This window comes from Antechinus flavipes, chromosome 2 (assembly GCF_016432865.1).
Source record: "Antechinus flavipes isolate AdamAnt ecotype Samford, QLD, Australia chromosome 2, AdamAnt_v2, whole genome shotgun sequence".
Lineage (NCBI taxonomy): Eukaryota > Metazoa > Chordata > Mammalia > Dasyuromorphia > Dasyuridae > Antechinus > Antechinus flavipes.
Window position 1 is genome coordinate 136899412 of NC_067399.1, and position 18566 is coordinate 136917977.

Genomic DNA, 18566 nt, shown 5'->3' on the forward strand with positions numbered 1-18566 from the left:
ATTAGGAATTACATTCTATTCCAGACAATCTGATTTCCATTCCCTTAGAATTAAGTCAGCACAGTGCAACTAACTTTAGATCTTGTTCTTCATAAGAATTCAGAACTCACTTAGAGTGGGTTTGGGATAACATCTTTCAAATTTCCTATCTTATAATCTAAAACTGCCTTAGAGTGTATTGTTGCCAGCAAATAACAGTAGTTTATGTTATTGTTCTGGTGTTCTTAGTTCATTGGTTTCTTTTTCCTCCCAAAGAGGAAAAAGAAATACTGACATGTTAAAACATTTTTCCAGTGGTGAAAGACTAAGAAGCTGCCCTAAAATTAATTACAAGTAGGACCTGTTATTTATTGATTTAGAGTAAATCACAGCACAGTGGGGTTGGCTATAAATGGAATTATATCTTAAAGTATTACTATTTTTCATTTCTAGTTATGTGAAATTCTAGCTAAAGAAAAAGACACTATAAGAAAGGAATATTGGAGATATATTGGAAGATCCCTTCAAAACAAACACAGCACAGAAGGAAGTTTGCCAACAGATAAGCAGCAATAACAGCATTCAGAAGACACTAATGGAATAGTTTTATTTTTAAAAGAAACTTGGAACAAGGAAGTGTGACATGGCTTAAAACCAGAGGGATCATTTCCTTCTACCTGTGTGGGTGTGTGACAACAAGTGCTTTGCACAGGTATTGCTTCCTAACAAGCACTAAGCATAATAAGTACTCTTTGGGCACTGCTGCTATTCAGACTAACTCTAGAAGTATTAATTTGGCTGTCTTTTTAAAGTAAAATAATTCCTTAAAATAACAATTCCCCAAATGAATTGTTGAGTAATAAATAATTCCATGTTTGTTTATTTTTAAAGGCCCTAAACAGTCTGTTCTTTTCACCTATTTCTTACCACTCAGCTACTTCTTAAATAGTATATATGAACTCAGATTTGCAGCAGTAACGATTACAGATAACTTGTGTATTGTGGAGGTAACATAGACTATAAGCAAGGAATACAATTGCTGCAATACGTTAGAACTATTACGGAAGCTGCACTGGTAATATCTTGCTATCGCTTTAAACTGACTAAATGACAAAATGGTTTTGTAATAAAACTGTAGATACACCTAAAACAGTATGTAGTGGTGGTGTGGTATTTTATTTTCATAGAATTTAATTAGTTCCCTTCTGAACTTAAATCATGTCATCTTATGAATCAGTTGCAAGAGAAGTTTCATTGGTTTGGTGTTTAAAAACAAAACAAATAGAAAATGGGAAAAACAGAACCTTAAAAGATAAATTTGGCAGAATTTCCTATTCCAGCCTCAGTAAGGCACAGATTGTTTTGTCCAAAGAAATATTCAGGATATGAAGATAAATAGTAATTGGTATTCTTTAGTGATGGATTATATACTTCAGGTTTTAGTTGATGTATGGCCTTTCATTTTAACATTTGCATCTTAGTTTTTTAAAGTTTTAAAACTTAACCTAATTCCAAAAATCTCCTGTTACTAATATAAATTCAGTTTAACTTATTTTTAGCGTGTTTCAACATTGGACTGAAATGATCTATGTTGCCAAGAATAAAGAGCCTCTAGACAGAATTGTACATAAGAGGTATCATTTTAATAGTTATAAGTGTAGAAGCCTTAAGGAATTATAAAGGTACTTGTTTAACAGCTTTACAACAGCTTCACGGTATATAATATTATAACAGTGCCCTTAGAGTAGAATGGAATTTTAAGATATTGAATTTAAATGGGCAGTCTCTCTATCCTTTATATTTTTAAAAATTATCTACATGTCTACATTCAAAGGACAGAAAAAAAGATATATAACAAAATTGTAACTTGTACACAGCTTGTTTTTTTTAATCTCTTACTGAATTGAAAAAAAATTTCAATAATATTTTATTTTTCCATACATGTATAGATAGTTTTGAACATTCAATTTTTTTCTTAAATTATAGCTTTTTATTGACAGAACATATGCAGGGGTAATTTTTCAACATTGACCCTTGCAAACACTGTTCCAACTTTTCCCTTTTTTCCCTCCACCCCCTTCCCTAGATGGCAGGCAGTCTCATACATGTTAAACATCAACTTCATTTTTGTAAGAGTTTGAGTTCCAATTTTTTTCCCCTTCCCTCCACTTCAAGGCAGCAAGCAGTACTCACACTGTCCTGCTTTTCTGAGTCTTCTGTACTTCTTCCCTCTCCATTTCTATTTTTTTTTTTCAAGTCATTCCTTACAGAAAATAAGCATAGTCAGACACATTACATTTACACAGTAAATGTCAGTTGAAAATATGTCTGATTCTGTACCTGTAGTCCATTACCTCTCACCCAAGAAGTGGGAATTAAGCTTGTCTTTTGAACTCATGATCGAAGTTCTTTAATCTTTCACAGTTGTTGTCTTATAATATTGTAGTCATTTTTCCTGCTTCTCTTCATTTTACTATGCCTCAAGTCTTCCCAGGTTTTTCTGAAACCATCCCTTTCATAATTTAAGTTTTGATAATCTATTCAGATATCATAATAACACCACCCATTATTATTATTATTGGTGTTCTGTCTTCCCATAGGTCTTTGAACAGTTGTCATTTTCCACTTCAGTAATCTTTGCTAAGGTTTAAGGTAGAAACTCAGGGTTATTTTAATTTTCAATTCTTTTTATATTAATGGTTTGGAGCATTTTTCATTTGATGGCTGATAGATTTTTATAGTAGTTGTTGAACAACTTTTTCTTTTGAGATCTTGCCTGTTCTTTTAACTGTTTTATCAATTAGGAAATGGCTTTTGTCCTTATATATTTGTATGTATGCTTCTGCCTTTCTGGACTTCAACAGTATGCTTTAGCTGCAGTTTAACTCTAAAATCTCCCTCAAGACCAGTGACTTTGGAATATCCATACATTATTGCAGTCTTCCATTATCCATCTACCATGACTTCTCTTCTGATGAATTTCTCCAGGAGCCTCCTGGCCAACCTTTTTTCCCTCCTGATGATGCTTCTGACTTTCTGAACTTCAGTACTGTGTTGGGTACATCTTCTAGCTCTGCCTCACATCTTCTCCTATCATTTTTTACCTATTCCTTGCTTTTGAGCTCTTCTTTATATGTTGTCATCTTCTCATCCCCACTAAAATGTGAGCTTCTTATATTTGTAAAATTTGTATTTTGCTTGTATTTATCTCTAGTGCTTAGAACAATTCTCGGCACATAATAAGTACTTCTTAAATGCTTAATTGCCTACTTACCAGTTTCTCTGTTTTTGTATCTCACACTTTTATTAGAAAAAGCTACTTCAATAGTTTTTCATAGTTAATTAGTTCCCTTCTAATTCTAACTGCATTGCTTTTGTTTGTGGGGAAAACTTCTAATAATAATAGAATTTTTTTTTTTATTTCCTGTGCTCCTTTCTTTTGTTTGGTGAAAAATTCACTTCCTAGTCATAATTGTGAATATATCCCTTTCCCTTCTCCTAATTTATGATAGAACCTTTTATATCTAGATTATATATCCATTTAGTATATTATTGTGTGAAATGTTGACCTAAAACTAATTTCTGTCAGAATGCTTTCCAGTTTTCCCAACACCTTTTTGTTAAATAATGAACTTTTAACCTACTAGCTTGTCTTGATTTTATTATACTATCCAATTGTTTTGGTATATTGTCTGCCTAATCTGTTACTGGTCAGCCTTAATTTTTTTTTTTTTTTAAACCAAACCAGTAGTTGTCATGATCACTACTTTATGACATAGATTGAGAAATGATACTACTAAACTCCTCCCCTCTATCCAAAAATTCTTTTTGTTCCAGAAGAATTTGTTATTCTATCTAGTTTTGTAAAGTAACTTTTTGGGGGGTACTTTGATTAATGTATTGTCATTTTTATTATGTTGGAATGACCCAAACACAAAAATTTCTCTTCATTCAGTTTAAGTCTCTAGTTTTGTAAACAGTGTTTTGTCATTGTATTTTTATAATGTGTGTCTTGGTAAGTGCAGAAACAGATAATTATACATTCTAGTTATTTTGAAAGGGATTTCTCTTCATCTTTTCATACACAGTTTGGATAATAGTATGCACAAAGCTTGATTTGTGAGAGCTTGTTTTAACTAATTTTCAGTTCTTTAAGATTCTTTAAATTATATTACCTACAAAAAAACTAATGATTGTGTTTGTTCTTTGCTTATCAATTTCCTTTTCTTGTCTTATTGCTATATTAGCATTACAAAATGTTTGTGTTTCTAAGACAGTTTCTCTCCAAACTGAGTCAACCTCTTTCTTCTCAGATTTTTCCCTTCTGCCTCCAACCCCTGCACTGGGAACTGTAATCAAATTAGCACTATCCCTTGCTTCATTTGACTGCACTTCTGTTCCCCGCCCCATATTTTGTCTTTGCTTTTTAGAGATTGTATCTCTTGTATTTTCATCCCTAATACTTAGCATAATGCCTTGTCCATAGTGCTTATTAAATGCATTTTCCTTTCATGTCAGTTTGTTTTTTCTTTATACTACTTAAACATATTCTTTTTATTTCATTTTAAAAGGATTGTTTGTATGTGATGCTAAAATCATGTTTGGAGGTGTCAAGTTTTTTCTCCCCATGGACACTTTTCCCCAGTTTTGTAATGGAAGCCAATGACAGTTTGACTGAATTTACCAAAATTTTGTTTAAAGACTGAATAGCATTAGGAATACATTTTTGACAGTGAAGTTTACCAACTATCTAAGTTATGCAGAAATTTTTCATCTTTTTTTCAATCTTCAGAAATTGAATTTCCTGGAATAGAGTGATGAATTGTATCTACTTGGAACTCCTACATAATTGAACTATGATTACCATTTCTGCAATTACCTCAGATCTTCATAGCATAATAGAACTTAGAATGTTCTCTGACATCTTTCATTTTACTGTTGTGGAATCTGAGTTCTAGAAAAGTGGCAACTTATTTCAAGGTCAAATAATGCCAGTCAATTCAAGAATCATCAATTGGGTACGAGGAAAAGATAATGTTTACAAAAACACATATCTCTACCTTCATTAAAATTTAATTTAATGGGAGATAAGTTACATTGTATGTTCATTAGTAGATCAAAGCCAAGTGCTATGGGTTAAAGTCCCTTCATGAACCTGTATCTTTTGCTCCAATAAGCAGTTTTGCAAATTTATACTTTTAATTAGTCCAGCACTTAACAGAGCAGTTGATATATGTAGTAGTGCTTTTTTTTTTAATCTCTGTAATAAAACACATCCATTTTTCAGACTCTCATGCCCATCATTTCTAAAGACAAGAATGAATGTTATGGACCTTTTTATACTTTAACTTAGCTCACAGTGTGAGCATTTTCTTCCTTCTGTTCACCCTACCACCCCTCTCCTGCCCTCCCCAGTAGCACCTCCATGCTCTCTTTTCCCAAACGTGTTATTTGGGGCTCAGAACATTGTCATTTAGATATGCCATGTTGAAAGATGTTTCATCATTGTCCCCAAAATATCAAAATAACTGTGAAGAGGGAATGATCTGTTTAGACCTCTCATGCACATAATTTCATACTCTAATTGGACTGATCAGGAGTACCTGCCTCATACTAGTATTTATGAAATGTTTATTGACCATCTAGTTGCAAACACCTCCAACTCAAGAGAGTGTAATTTATTAGTATAAATCCATTACTGTTCTTTGAAGAGTGCTTCAAAAAGCATATTTTTAGATAAGACAACACCACCAAAAAGCTGATGCTTCCATTTCCACATATTTATTATTCCCCTATAACATAGCTTTATTTTCTCTCCATTAAGTCACTAGTGATCTTATTACCAGTTGAAGGATTTTTCCCCCGTGTTCTCAAGTATCCTTAGCTTCTTCACTAAACTCATCATTTCTCAATTTTCATGGTTGTTGGTTCCTTTTATTGTTTCCTTTCCGTCACTAAACTGTCACTTCAAAACTGTGGGTATCCTTAGGTGTTCAATGCATTGTTCACTCAATCCTTATTAAAGGTGTTCATCCTTTCTAGAGGCTTTATTTATTGTCTTTATGACAGTAACTTTTAAATCTGTTTTTCTGATCCCACCTTTGCACCCAAAGTCTTGTCATATTAGCTGCCAATAAATATTGGGCACTTCAAACTCAGAGTTATAAAAAACTAAAATCATAGCCTCCAACTCTTCATCTACCTAGCCTTGAAACCTAAGGTTTGTTTTATCCTTTATTTTCATTCCCCACATCTGTCTTAAAGCCCTGTCTATTTATCAGTCCTGATCTTTCAGTTCCTCTTGCCACATCCTATTTCAGATATTTATTTTAGACTGAGTTACTACAAAAACCTCTCAGATGGCCTCTTTCTGTTTTTTTGCTCTTCAATTCCTAAAGTACAGTAATCTGTCAGACTTAAGCTTCATTAAACTATATTCATTGTCACCCTATTCAGATTATTAATTGCTCCTTGTTTACCATTTAATCAAATTAAAACTCTCACCTAGTTTTCAAAGCTACAAATCTTTTCCATCCCCAACCAATTTCTTTTCCCACATATTTGGGATTTAATTTATATCATCTACTTTATCCAAGGCTATCCTGGGGCTTTGCTTTTATAGCATACAAAGCCTTTATTTCACCTTTCTTCTGCAATTGAATCCTACAATTAACCCTCTTTTTTTTCTGACTTGTCTGAATAACACTAAGAAATGAGATTGCTTCTCACTCAAACTGACACTAATCCAGAGTTCAGCAGTTAGTGATACTTTTTGAACTTTCAAGGAGAAAAAAAAGCCAATATAAGCTGGAATCTCAAGAAAGGTTGAGTTGGGCTTCTGATATTTAAGTACTGACTGCTGCTCCTTTCTTGTCTCCACTAGTCTTGGGTACAGACAATAGGAATTAGCATTTAAGTCCTCACTTCATTCCCACCTCTATCTAAGCCAGGAATGGATAGAACATGCGGTGACACTGTAGAGCAAGAGTATTCTTAACCTGGGGTTTTTGAAATTTTTTTTTTTTTTAATATTCTAAAAGCTCAGTATAATTTAAGGATCATCAAGCTATTTGGTATTGATTTAAGAAAATAGGTCAATATAGGTAGCATAGTTTTCAAAAGACATTCCACCTACTCTAGCAAGGACTCAACTGTTTGACAAAAAATACTGGGGAAAAACTGGAAAGTGAGCCTAAAATTAAATTTTTTAAATTTAAAATTTTTTAAATTGAGTCTCACAGCATATACACTATAGGTTCCAGAAGGATATGTGACCTAGATATCCTTAGACAAAGGATCAAGTAATGAAATATATATATTGTAACTATTATTAGGCAGAGTTTATAATGACCAAAGGATAAATAAGATTATAGAAGAGAAGATAAACAATTTTGAAAAATTATTGCACAAACAAAATTAATAGTTAAAATTATAAGAACAAGAGCTAGTCCCCAAGTGAAAGATGATTAAAGGATCAACAGGCAGTTCTCAAATTCGAACTGCCAATTCCATAAGTCAGAATAGTTGAGATTCTACCTCATACCCATCTGGTTGACCCAAAAAAAAAAAAATTGAAATGACTGGAAAAAGGATATTAATACATTGGTAGAGCTATTTGTTTTATTGGAAAGCTATTTGGAACTGAAATCACCAAATTGTGTATACCTTTTGATCCACAAAGCCTATACCACAGAAGAAACAGAAAGAAAGATAACTGGATGTCCTTACAGTAGCTTTTTAAAAATAGTTTTAAGCTCTAAGGTGTTACTTTGTAAAGAAAGATAACTAGATGTCCTTGTAGCAGCTTTTTAAAAATAGTTGCAAGCTCTAAGATGTTACTTTGTAAAAAATCAATTAGGGATTATATGAATATGATGGAATACTATGGTAGTGTAAGAAGTTACAAAAAGGATACTTTCAGAAAAAAAACCAAAAGACTTTTATAAATAGTTGCAGAATGAATCTTTCATTGGTCCTTATTTCCCCAAAGTTATCTTTATGATGTTATTGTACATTGTTTTCTTGGCTCTTTCATTTCATTCTGCATAACTTTATTACAAATATTCCCAGATTTCTCTGAAACTAGAAGGCAATAGTATTCCATCACACTCACAGAACATAATTTGTTATAGAAACATGAGAACATTTTCTACCAGTGGCAACATTGTTAAGGCGGCCCTGAAGTCTGAAGAACTCTGATCAATGCAGTGACCAAGCATTATTCTAGAGGAAGTGTGCTAATCATCTCCTGATGGAGAAATTGATACAGAATTAGGTATACACTTTTTGAACATGGCCACAATGGGAACTTGTTTTGCTTGACTATGCATAATTGTCCTAACTGGTTTTATTTTTCTTTTTTTTGATAAAGAAGATAGGGATAGGAGATTCACCCTACCTTCCTTCCTCTACAAGAGGAGAGTAGAAACCCACAAGGAATAATAGAGAAGTGTAGAATAGCTTTGAATTTGGATGTTGGATTTATTATATTCTTTTTTTTTTTTTTTTTTTTTTTTTGAAGCAAGTTGTTCATAGGGGAGATTCAATTTTTTAAAAAAATTTTTAAAAAATTAAAAATATTGGTATGACCTGATACAGAGTGAAGTGTGCAGAACCCAGAGAAGAATTTATACAACATTGTAAGGAAAAACAACTTTGAAAGACTCTCTCATCAGTGCAATGACCAACCATGATTCCAGAGGACCAGTGATGAAACACGTTGCCTATCTCCTGACAGAGGTCAACTTAAGGTGCAGAATGAGACCTATTTTCAGGCATGGCCAGTGTGAAGATTTGTTTGCTTATTTGATACAAGGATTTTATTTATATAATATATATATATATCTAAATATAATTTTTAAAAGAATTTTGGGCTGAGGAAATGGGGAATATATTGAAGTGCTTCTCTGATTTGGTGTTGATTAAGTTGAGAATATTTAAAGAAAGAATGAAAAGGGCCAAATGGAATGTTGTGGAAAAGGGAATTTGGACTGCCAATTTTGGAACATGTTTTTGTCTTTTTTTTAATGCATCCCTAACACTTATTACAGAATTTAGCAAATAGTAAACACTTGGTAATGCTTGTTGACTGTTACTGCCTTCTCCTTTTGAAGTCAGAAAAGGTGTTTTTATATTTGATCCATGAGGATCTATGAAATAAACTGTGGAAAAAGTTAAAAGGTGAGGGAGATTTTCTTTGTTAGAACTGTTTTAATTTATTTTGTAAAGAAACATTATAAAGAGAATTTTGAGTATATTCTGGAGAGATTTACTTATCATCATTGAAGAGAAAGGAAAGCAAAAGAATTACCACAACTACTTTCTTTAAGAGATCATATGTAACTCAAGGAGAAATAGAAAGATTATTGAGACTGTAATCATTAATTCGGGTGAATAGTGTGTAAGTGATCTGTTGTTATATTCAAGTTTTGAGGTAACAATGGCTTTGATTTTCTCGTATTTTATATAATTGTATGTGTATAATATCCCTTCTCTCTTCTAACACAGTGCTCCTCTCATAAGCTCAGTCTCTAGAGGATGGCTTGGCTTCTCTTAGTAATTTTATAAGTGGCTGTTACTACTACTATAGCTCATGAGTCCCCACCATTCTATTTCCAGTTAACAGTTAGTCAGTAGACTTAATAATTAGCTTTTTGCAAAAGCATTTACAAAGATGAAAAATTAACTTGGTACAAAATAATGATTTCAGAAGCCTATGGCATACTGTCCCACAGATACGGACAGTGTCCTTGGAAAAAGCAGTTTCCAACTTGAGTATATAGTCAAAGTGTGGAACACATGTAGGATACATACATACCAATTTCTGGTTCTAGAAATCTTTTCCTGTGTCTATAGCCATCACTAATCTCTAATATATGCTCAGACACCTTGAAACTACCCTTTTCCTCAAATGATTGTCCCTTCATATCCATGTCTGTCTTTAGCCTTAGGCTGATAAATTTTCTTCTGCTGTATGATAGCTCCAATAATTTAGCTGTTGGGGAGAGTAGGAAGAAGGTGAGGCAAAAAAAGATCTTTTTTCTCTCCATCCCTTCTATCACCATTTTTTTCCCTTTTCGAAACATATTCCCTCCTTGGGTTCCAATTCCCCTTCACCTCTAGCTGCCAAACTATTAAGTTTCCCTTAGCTACTTAAGGCTCCTCTCAAAGACTGACCAACTATTTTGGTTAACCAGTCACTGTTCTCTTCCAGATTCAATCAAAGAGGTTAATATTTCCTTGAGGATTCACAGGGTTTAGATTCATCTGTGTAATTGCAATGTATGGAATAGTAGAAAAATTCCTTAACACTTATTTTACATTTTGTGATTATAAGAACTTCTATGATTATCTTAGTTGAAATGGGTAATGCAGCTACCTCTTTTACATATGGATTACTTTTAATGTTGATTTCATTATTCTTTCAATAACTTTGATAGTTATTCAATCATAGATTAAGGGATTTAATATAAAGATCAATATCACTACTATGTTTGGGACATAGTAGTTACTCAGTACTTGATTGATAAGTTAGGAAAGGAGGTTTTTCTAGTTTATTTCGTAAATAATACTTGTAGAAATGAGGTGGAAGTTTGAGCCAGCTTATTAATGAACAAAGTGGAAATTTTATTAATAAAAATATACAATGCTTCTGGAATACTTGAGTCATGGATAAGAAAAAATATGGAAATGAGTCAAGTAATAGACTAAAGGATGACCTACAAGTAAAATTGGTAAGCCATGTAATTTTGTTTCACAAGGAGAGGTTGTCCTTCTAAACATTAATAGATAGCTCTGCAAGTGCATACATAAGGTACTAGACATAGTGGAGAAGAACTCTTGAGGCAAATCTGTGGAGTCTTCATTCATTAGAAGGAGTAATTTCTAAGCTCTGTGCCCCTTAAGACTGGTCTAGTTTGTCTACAAAAGGCAGAGAAACTGTCCCTGAGGACTTTATTGGTCCAAAGGATGGTTTTTGACATGACTGAAAAGTCATGGCCTAAGGCACAAAAATGCCATTCCCCAAAGAGTTCGTGCCTCTTAGACTTGGTGGATCTCCCATTGCCAAACAAGCCAACACACTTCTGATGAGGCATATCTGTATGGAAGGGGAGCTGTGTCTACCTGAACCAGTGCTGTATCTTTACTGAGTATCATTTCTAAACTATTGTTAAATAAACTGCTTTTTTAAAAAGTGTTGGATAGTCTACAAGTGTCTCATTTCATTCCATTTCTAAGCCTGTACCCTGGAACCAACCTGAGGTTGGTCTGATTAAGAACAAAATCTTACAAAATGACATTATTTGACAATATTTGCAACAATCTGTCCTAAATCTACTGCCTTTCTGTTGAAGAGGAAATGCAAACAAGAGTCAAGCGATAGAGAAAAATATGAGTGAACAGTCATAAGAGACTAAGAAGGTAGTAGCTATATTCTAATACAGGAAGATACCTTTTCAGAATTCTTTTATAAAGTCATAGAAGCAAGCTGATGGAGAACTTGGGAGTGGTTTGTTACATTTTTAGGAGTTAAAAAAAAAAAAGGGAAAAAGAAGGAAAAAGGAATACAGTGAGAGAAGATAAGGAAAATAAGCTTATATAATTGTAGTGGATAAGAATACCATACCACTAGGAAGCAGGAGTAGGAGGATCAGTTGGTACTTGAACTTCACTGTAATGTGAACTGGTTAAAAGAGGGAAGAATCATAATTAATTGAGAATGGAGATACTTTTCACTCAACCTAGAAAACTAGGTGTGGGGGAGTTAAAGAATACATTAAAGGAGGGATTTTTTGTTTGGTTGTTTCAATTGTGTTCAACAGTACAGGACTATTTGAGGTTTTCTTGGCAAAGATAGTTAAGTGGTTTACTGTTTTTCTCAACAGCTCATTTTTACCTATGAGGAAACTGATGCAAAGTGATTTACCCAAGGTCATGGGTAATAAGTGTCAAATCAGTAGATTTGAACATAGGTCTTCCTGACTCCAGGCTCAGTGCTCTATCCTGCTCTAACTGGGGGATTAGGCCTAAGCAAAAGTCATTTGATTAAGGACAGTATACCTCAAAAAAGAGTTTAAAATAAAAAGATAAAAATCTGCATTTGAGTGCAGGATCAGAAAAAGAGGAGAAAGGAGAAAAAGTAGCTTGCACCAAATCAAGAGTACTAGAGCTGAGTACATTTCTCTCTTTATAAAGAGGAAGAACAAAAAAAGCCAAAATAAAATAAAAACTACAAGAGAAAAAATGGAGAAAAACACAGTGATGATTATTGTGAATGTCAGTGGAATGAACTCACCCTTAAAAGACAATCAATGTATGTGAAAATAGAACTCAACAATATGTTGTTTACAAGAAACATTTAAAAGAGATATTTATAGAGTTAAAATAATTGAGGCTTGAGCAAAATGTGTTTTAGCTGAATTTTGAATGGCAGGAATATCAAATCAATCTCATAAAACAATAGCAAAACTTGGGCTAATTAAAAGAGATAAACAGGGAAGCTATATTTTGCTGAAAGGTTCCATGGATTGAATTATTTTCAACACTAAAACACACACATGTAGTCTAACATTTAAATGCTTAATGGAAAAGTTAAATGTTACAAGAAGAAATAGTAAAAATAGGTTGAGACCTCAATTTTCTTTCTAACCTAGATAAATCTTTTCATCCGTCCCCCTTTCAAAAAGTTAAAGACCTAAATGAGATCCCCTCCCCCCCAGGCAATTGGGGTTAAGTGACTTGCCCAGGGTCACACAGCTAGGAAGTCCTCCTGGCTTCAGGGTTTGTATTCTATCCACTGTGCCACCTAGCTGCCCCTCTGATTTTTATTTTAAATAAGATATAGTGAACCTCTGGAGATTATATAATTATATAGGAATAGGAAGTAAAGAAATATTTATTTACCTGCTATTTGCTAAGCACTGTCCAGTTAGCCAATTGATCCTTACAACAATGGAGGTAGGTAACAAAAACTAAATGACTTATCTGGGGTCATACAGATAGTTGGATGTGCCTTGAGATCAGATCTGAACTGGTTTTCCTGACTATTGACTCTGCATTCTATATATTGTGCCCCCCAATTGCCTAAAAGAAATGTAAGAGAATATATGTATTTTCCAGCTATGGATAAAGCCTTATAAAAAGCTAACCATGTGTTCCAAATCACTATTAATCAGAGAAATGCAAATTAAGACAGCTCTGAGATACTAGTACACACCTCTCAGATTGGCTAAGATGACAGGAAAAAGTGATGATGAATGTTGGAGGGTTCGCAGGAAAACTGGGACACTGATGCATTGTTGGTGGAGTTGTGAACAAATCCAGCCATTCTGGAAAGCAATTTGGAACTATGCTCAAAAAGTTCTCAAACTGTGCATACCCTTTGATCCAGCAGTGTTACTACTGGGCTTATATCCCAAAGAGATCTTAAAGAAGGGAAAGGGACCCATATGTGACACCAAAATGTTTGTGGCAGCCCTCTTTGTAGTGGCTAGAAACTGGAAACTGAATGGATGCCCATCAATTGAAGAATGATTGAGTAAATTATGGTATATGAATATTATGGAATATTATTTTCTAGGAAATGATCAGTAGGATGAATACAGAGAGGCTTGGAGAATCTTATATGAACTGATGCTGAGCCAGAAGATCATTATACACTTCAACAACAATACTATATGAGGATGTACTCTGATGGAAGTGGATATCTTCAACAAGAGAAGATCCAATTCAGTTATAATTGATCTATGATGGACAGAATCAGCTACATCCAGAGAAGGAACACTGAGAAATGAATGTGGACTACTTGCATTTTTGTTTTTCTTCTCAGGTTATTTTTACCTTCTGAATCCAATTTTTCTTGTGCAATAAGAGAACTGTACGATCTAAACACATATATTGTATCTAAGATAATTGCCTGCCATCTAGGAGAGGGGGTGAAGGGAGGGAAGGGAAAAGTCGGAACAGAAGTGAGTACAAGGGATAATGTTGTAAAAAATTACCTATGCATATGTTCTAGCAATAAAAAGTTATAATAATAAAAAAAAGCTAACCATGTTAGCCATTTGTGTATAATCATTGGGCATAAAAATCTCACAAATGCACAAAAACAGCCATAATAAATATTATGAAATAACAGTCCTAAAGAATACTTGGATTAAAAAAAAAATGAAAACTCCCAGGAACATCATAATTAAAATCTGGGGCTTTCACATGGAAAAAAAAAATGCTGTAAGCAGGCAGAAGAGTTCAAATGTCAAAAATCTGTTTTCAGGATCACACATGATCTAGTGATTATCACTATAAAATAGATCACAAAATCAAGGAAAATGGATCGGTAATGAAATAGAGGATTTTTTAGCATTCCTAGTGGAAGCACTGTGGCTGAGTAGAAATTCTGACATTCAAAAGAGTGAAGAGGAGCACAAAAAGGCAAAGATCAATGAGTAATTATACAAATAATATGGAAAAACAGGTATATTGATGCACTTTGCGGGCAGTTAGATGGCTCAGTGGACAGAAGGGGTAGGACTGAATCAGGAAGGTCATCCTCCTGAGTTCAAATTTGATCTCAGACACATTAGATTTGTGACCCTGGATAAGTCACTTAATCCTATTTGCCTCAGTCCTGCATTTATAACGTGAGCTGGAAAAGGAAATGGCAAATCAATTCATTATCTTTGCCAAAAAATAAACCCTAAATGAAGTCACAAAGAGTCACACACAAATGAAACTACAATGATAGACTCGATGGAGATTTGAACTAGAGCAAGCCAATCTGGAGAGTAATTTGGAATTATGATCCAAAAGCTATTAACTGCATGTACTTTTTGATCTACTGATATTAATTAGTTTTTGTTTATACCCCAAGAGATCAAAGAAACAGGGAAAGATTATGTATAAAAATAGTTCTATTAGTTCATTTTGTGATGGTGAAGAATCAGAAGCTGGGGGGATGCTTATTATTTGGGCAATAGCTGAACAAGTTATGTTATATGAATGTGATGGAATACTATTGTGCTATGAGAAATGACAATGGAAGAAACGATCAGCAAGATGATTCAGAGAGGTCTGGAGAGACTTATATGAACTGATGTTAAGTGAAATGAGCAGAACCAGGAGATCATTGTACATGGCAACAACAAGACTATATAATGATCAGTTCTGATGGACATGGCCCTCTTCAACAATGAGATGATTCAAATCAGTTCACTGATGAAGAGAGCCATCTACACCCAGAGAGAGGACTGGGGGAACTGAGTGTAGACCACAACACAGCATTCTCACTCTTTCTGTTGTTTGCTTGCATTTTATCATGCTTCTCTCTTTTTTTTTTTTTTAACTGGTTTGATTTGATTTTTCTTGTGCAGCAAGATAATTGTATAAATATGTGTGCATATATTGGATTTAACATTTCTGCCATGTTTAACATATATTGGATTCTTGCCATCTGGGAGAGGGCATGGGGGAAGAGGGGGATTGGAACACAGGGTTTTGCAAGGGTTCATGTTGAAGAATTGTCTATGCATATGTTTTGAAAAATAAAAAGCTTTAATTAAAAAAAAAAGAAAGAAATGACAAAAAATAATTCCCAGTTTCAAAAGAAACTTAAGAAGATTTGGTTGAATTAAATGCAAAGTGAAAAGAACTAGAAAATTTTACTGTGTACAAAAACAGCAATTTTGTAAATTAAATTAAGACTTAGTAATTCTGATCAACACAATAATGAACCATAATTCCAAAGGATTCATAATAAAACATGCTATCCAATTCCAGAAAGAACTGATGTAATCAGAATGCAGATTCAAATAATTTTTTTCTTGTATTTTTCTCACATGGCTAATGCACAAATATGTTTCTTATTTCTCTACATATTTTTGTAATGTTTTTTTTTTTTTTTTGCTTTCTCAATGAATGGGAGAAAAGAGAATTTGAAACTGAAAATAAAATATTTGAAAGTAAAATTTTTCAAATATATTAAGTAGATGCATGTTTACAAAAATAGAAAGAATGAAAATTTACCAAAAAATTAAATATTTACACAGAATGAAAAAGAAAACTTTAATTACCTAGTTCAGAAAAAGAAATTAAACAGGCCATAAGTGAATTTCCAAAGGAAAAAGACTAATGTGAGGTGGATTATGAAGTGAATTTTATCAAATAATTAAAGACAAATTAATTCCCATATTAAATAAACTTTCATAAATAGTAAAAGAAGTTCTATCAAATTCCTTCTGTGATATAAAAATCATGATATCTAAAGTAGGTAGAGTCACAATTAAAAAAAAGAAAACTATAGTTTAATATCCCTAAAGTATATAAATACCTCCCCCCCAAAAAAGAGCAAGAATACTAGAGCAATATATCATAGTTTGGATTTATACTATGAATGCAGGATTTGTCCAATGTTAGGAAAACTTTAAAAAGTGAACAATTTTGAATTGAACAAAGAGCAAAAGTGGACAGCAGCAAAAACAATAAAAACATGATAATAGATGCAGAAAAAGTTTTTGACAAAATACAACACCTATTTGTTTAAAAAAAAAATACTAGAAAGCACAGATCTTTAATATAAGTAATACCTTGTGAAGACTAAAAGCCAGCATTATCTGCAATGGGGATAAACTAGAGACCTTTCCAATAAAACAGGGGAAAGCAAGAATGTCAATTAAAACCATCACTGTTCAATATGATAGCTATTACTAAAGAATTGTAGTGAATAATAGACAGGAAACAAACTTCATTTTTTGTATATGATATATTTATATAGAGAATCCTAGAAAATCAACTAAAAAAACCAAAGCAATGGTAGTAACTTCAGCAAAATGGCAAGATATAAAATAAACTCACATAAATTATCAGCATTTATTTAGCAGAAAGAAATAGAGAAATTCTATGTAATATATCTATAGAATGTACAAAAAACTTGGGAATCTTCTTGCCAACAGAACAAAAATTATATAAACACAACTACAACTATACTACTACAAAATGCTCTTTACACAGACATCTTTTGTTTTTGTTTTCTTTTTTTAATTAAAGATTTTTATTTTCAAAACATATGCATGTATAATTTCTCAACATCCACCCTTACAAAACCTTGTGTTCCAAATTTTCCCCTCCTCTAGATGGCAAGTAATCCAATATATGGTAAATGTGTTAAAATGTTATTTCAATATATGTATACATATTTATACAATGATCTTTCTACAAAAGAAAAATCAGAACAAAAAGGAAAAAAAAATAGAAAGAAAACAAAATTCAAGCAAACAACAACAAAAAGAGTGAAAATGCTATGTTGTGATCCACACTCAATTCCTTTCTCTGGGTGTAGATGGCTCTCTTCATCAGGAGATCATTGGAACAAGCCTCAATCATCTCATTGTTGAAAAGAGTCATGTCCATCAGGATTGATCATCTTAGTTGTTGCCTTCCAATGATCTCTTGGTTCTGCTCATTTCACTCAGCATCATTTCCTGTAGATCTCTCCAGGCTTCTCTGAAATCATCCTCCTGATGGTTTCTTACAGAACAATAATATTCCATAATCTTCAGATACCATAACTTATTCAGACATTCTCCAACTGATGGGCATCCATTCAGTTTCCAGTTTCTAGCCACTACAAAAAGGGCTGCCATAGACATTTTTGCACATGTGGGTCCAAATCACTCTCCAGAATGGTTGGATCAGTTCACAATTCCACCACCAACAATCAGTGTCCTGGTTTTCCCATATCTCCTCCAACATTCATCATTATCTTTTCCTGTCATTTTAGCCAATCTGAGAGGTATGTAGTGGTACCTCAGAGTTGTACAGACAGATCTTAATGCAAGTGTACTGATTTTCCTGTTCTTTAATGTGGAAGGCCAAATGTATTACTCTTTAACCTACCCCTACCAATGGTTTTCTTCTGATTATAAAGGTAGGTTCCCTGTGTGATAAATCCATTTAACCAGAAGGAATATTTATTTAAAAGTAATAATAAAAAAATTTATAAACACCTCATAATGCGGTAGTAGTCATAATTCTCTCCTTTCTTTACCCATATTACTTTTGGGAGGGAAAGTAGATTGGATTCATAGTTTTAGTTCCTTATAGCGTAGTCCCAAATCCAAGTCTAAAACTCCCTTTGGCCTTCAGTTGTAGACACCTTAGTTTCTTAGAGCTTTCCTGCTAGTGGATTAATTATAGCATACAGTCTGAAATACTAACTTCAAGATTATCATGGGTTATGCTCCAAATATGGGGGATTACTGTCTGTATCTCAGACTGAGAAGGACAAAAGAAACAGAATAGAAATAAAAACACCCTCAAAAGGTATTTATGATGAAGGAAAAGAGGGGTGGGGGGCAAAGTACTTCCCCTTCCTAGTTCAATTCATAGCACTTAAAATAGGGGTAAACTATATGTGACCTTCACCCTCTGGAGGTAGTGAAAGAGGGAGCAGAGCAGGAAATCAAACTTAATTATTCCAGCAGCTGTTTGAAAGACACAGCCTGTTCTGGCTATACCACCAATCAAAAGAGACTACTCCTTCTTGGGTGGTAGAAGAACATAAAGAGGCAAAGTACCTCCATCTTAAACAATCT

At 33.4% G+C, this 18566-nt stretch overlaps 1 protein-coding gene across 3 annotated transcripts in view; it reads left to right on the forward strand.

The window, feature by feature from the left end:
- FNTA (farnesyltransferase, CAAX box, alpha) overlaps nucleotides 1–17053 on the forward strand; it is a 45333-nt gene extending 28280 nt beyond the window's left edge. The window contains exon 9 of one of the 3 annotated variants that reach the window (XM_051975627.1): nucleotides 13559–17053. In XM_051975627.1, coding sequence (XP_051831587.1) covers nucleotides 13559–13612 — 54 coding nt within the window. In that variant the 3' untranslated portion in view covers nucleotides 13613–17053. Of the gene's footprint in view, nucleotides 1–432; nucleotides 1130–8577; nucleotides 11177–13558 lie in introns of those variants that run through there. The other 2 variants (XM_051975628.1, XM_051975626.1) reach the window with 2 other exon arrangements.
- The last annotated feature ends 1513 nt before the right edge of the window (nucleotides 17054–18566 follow it).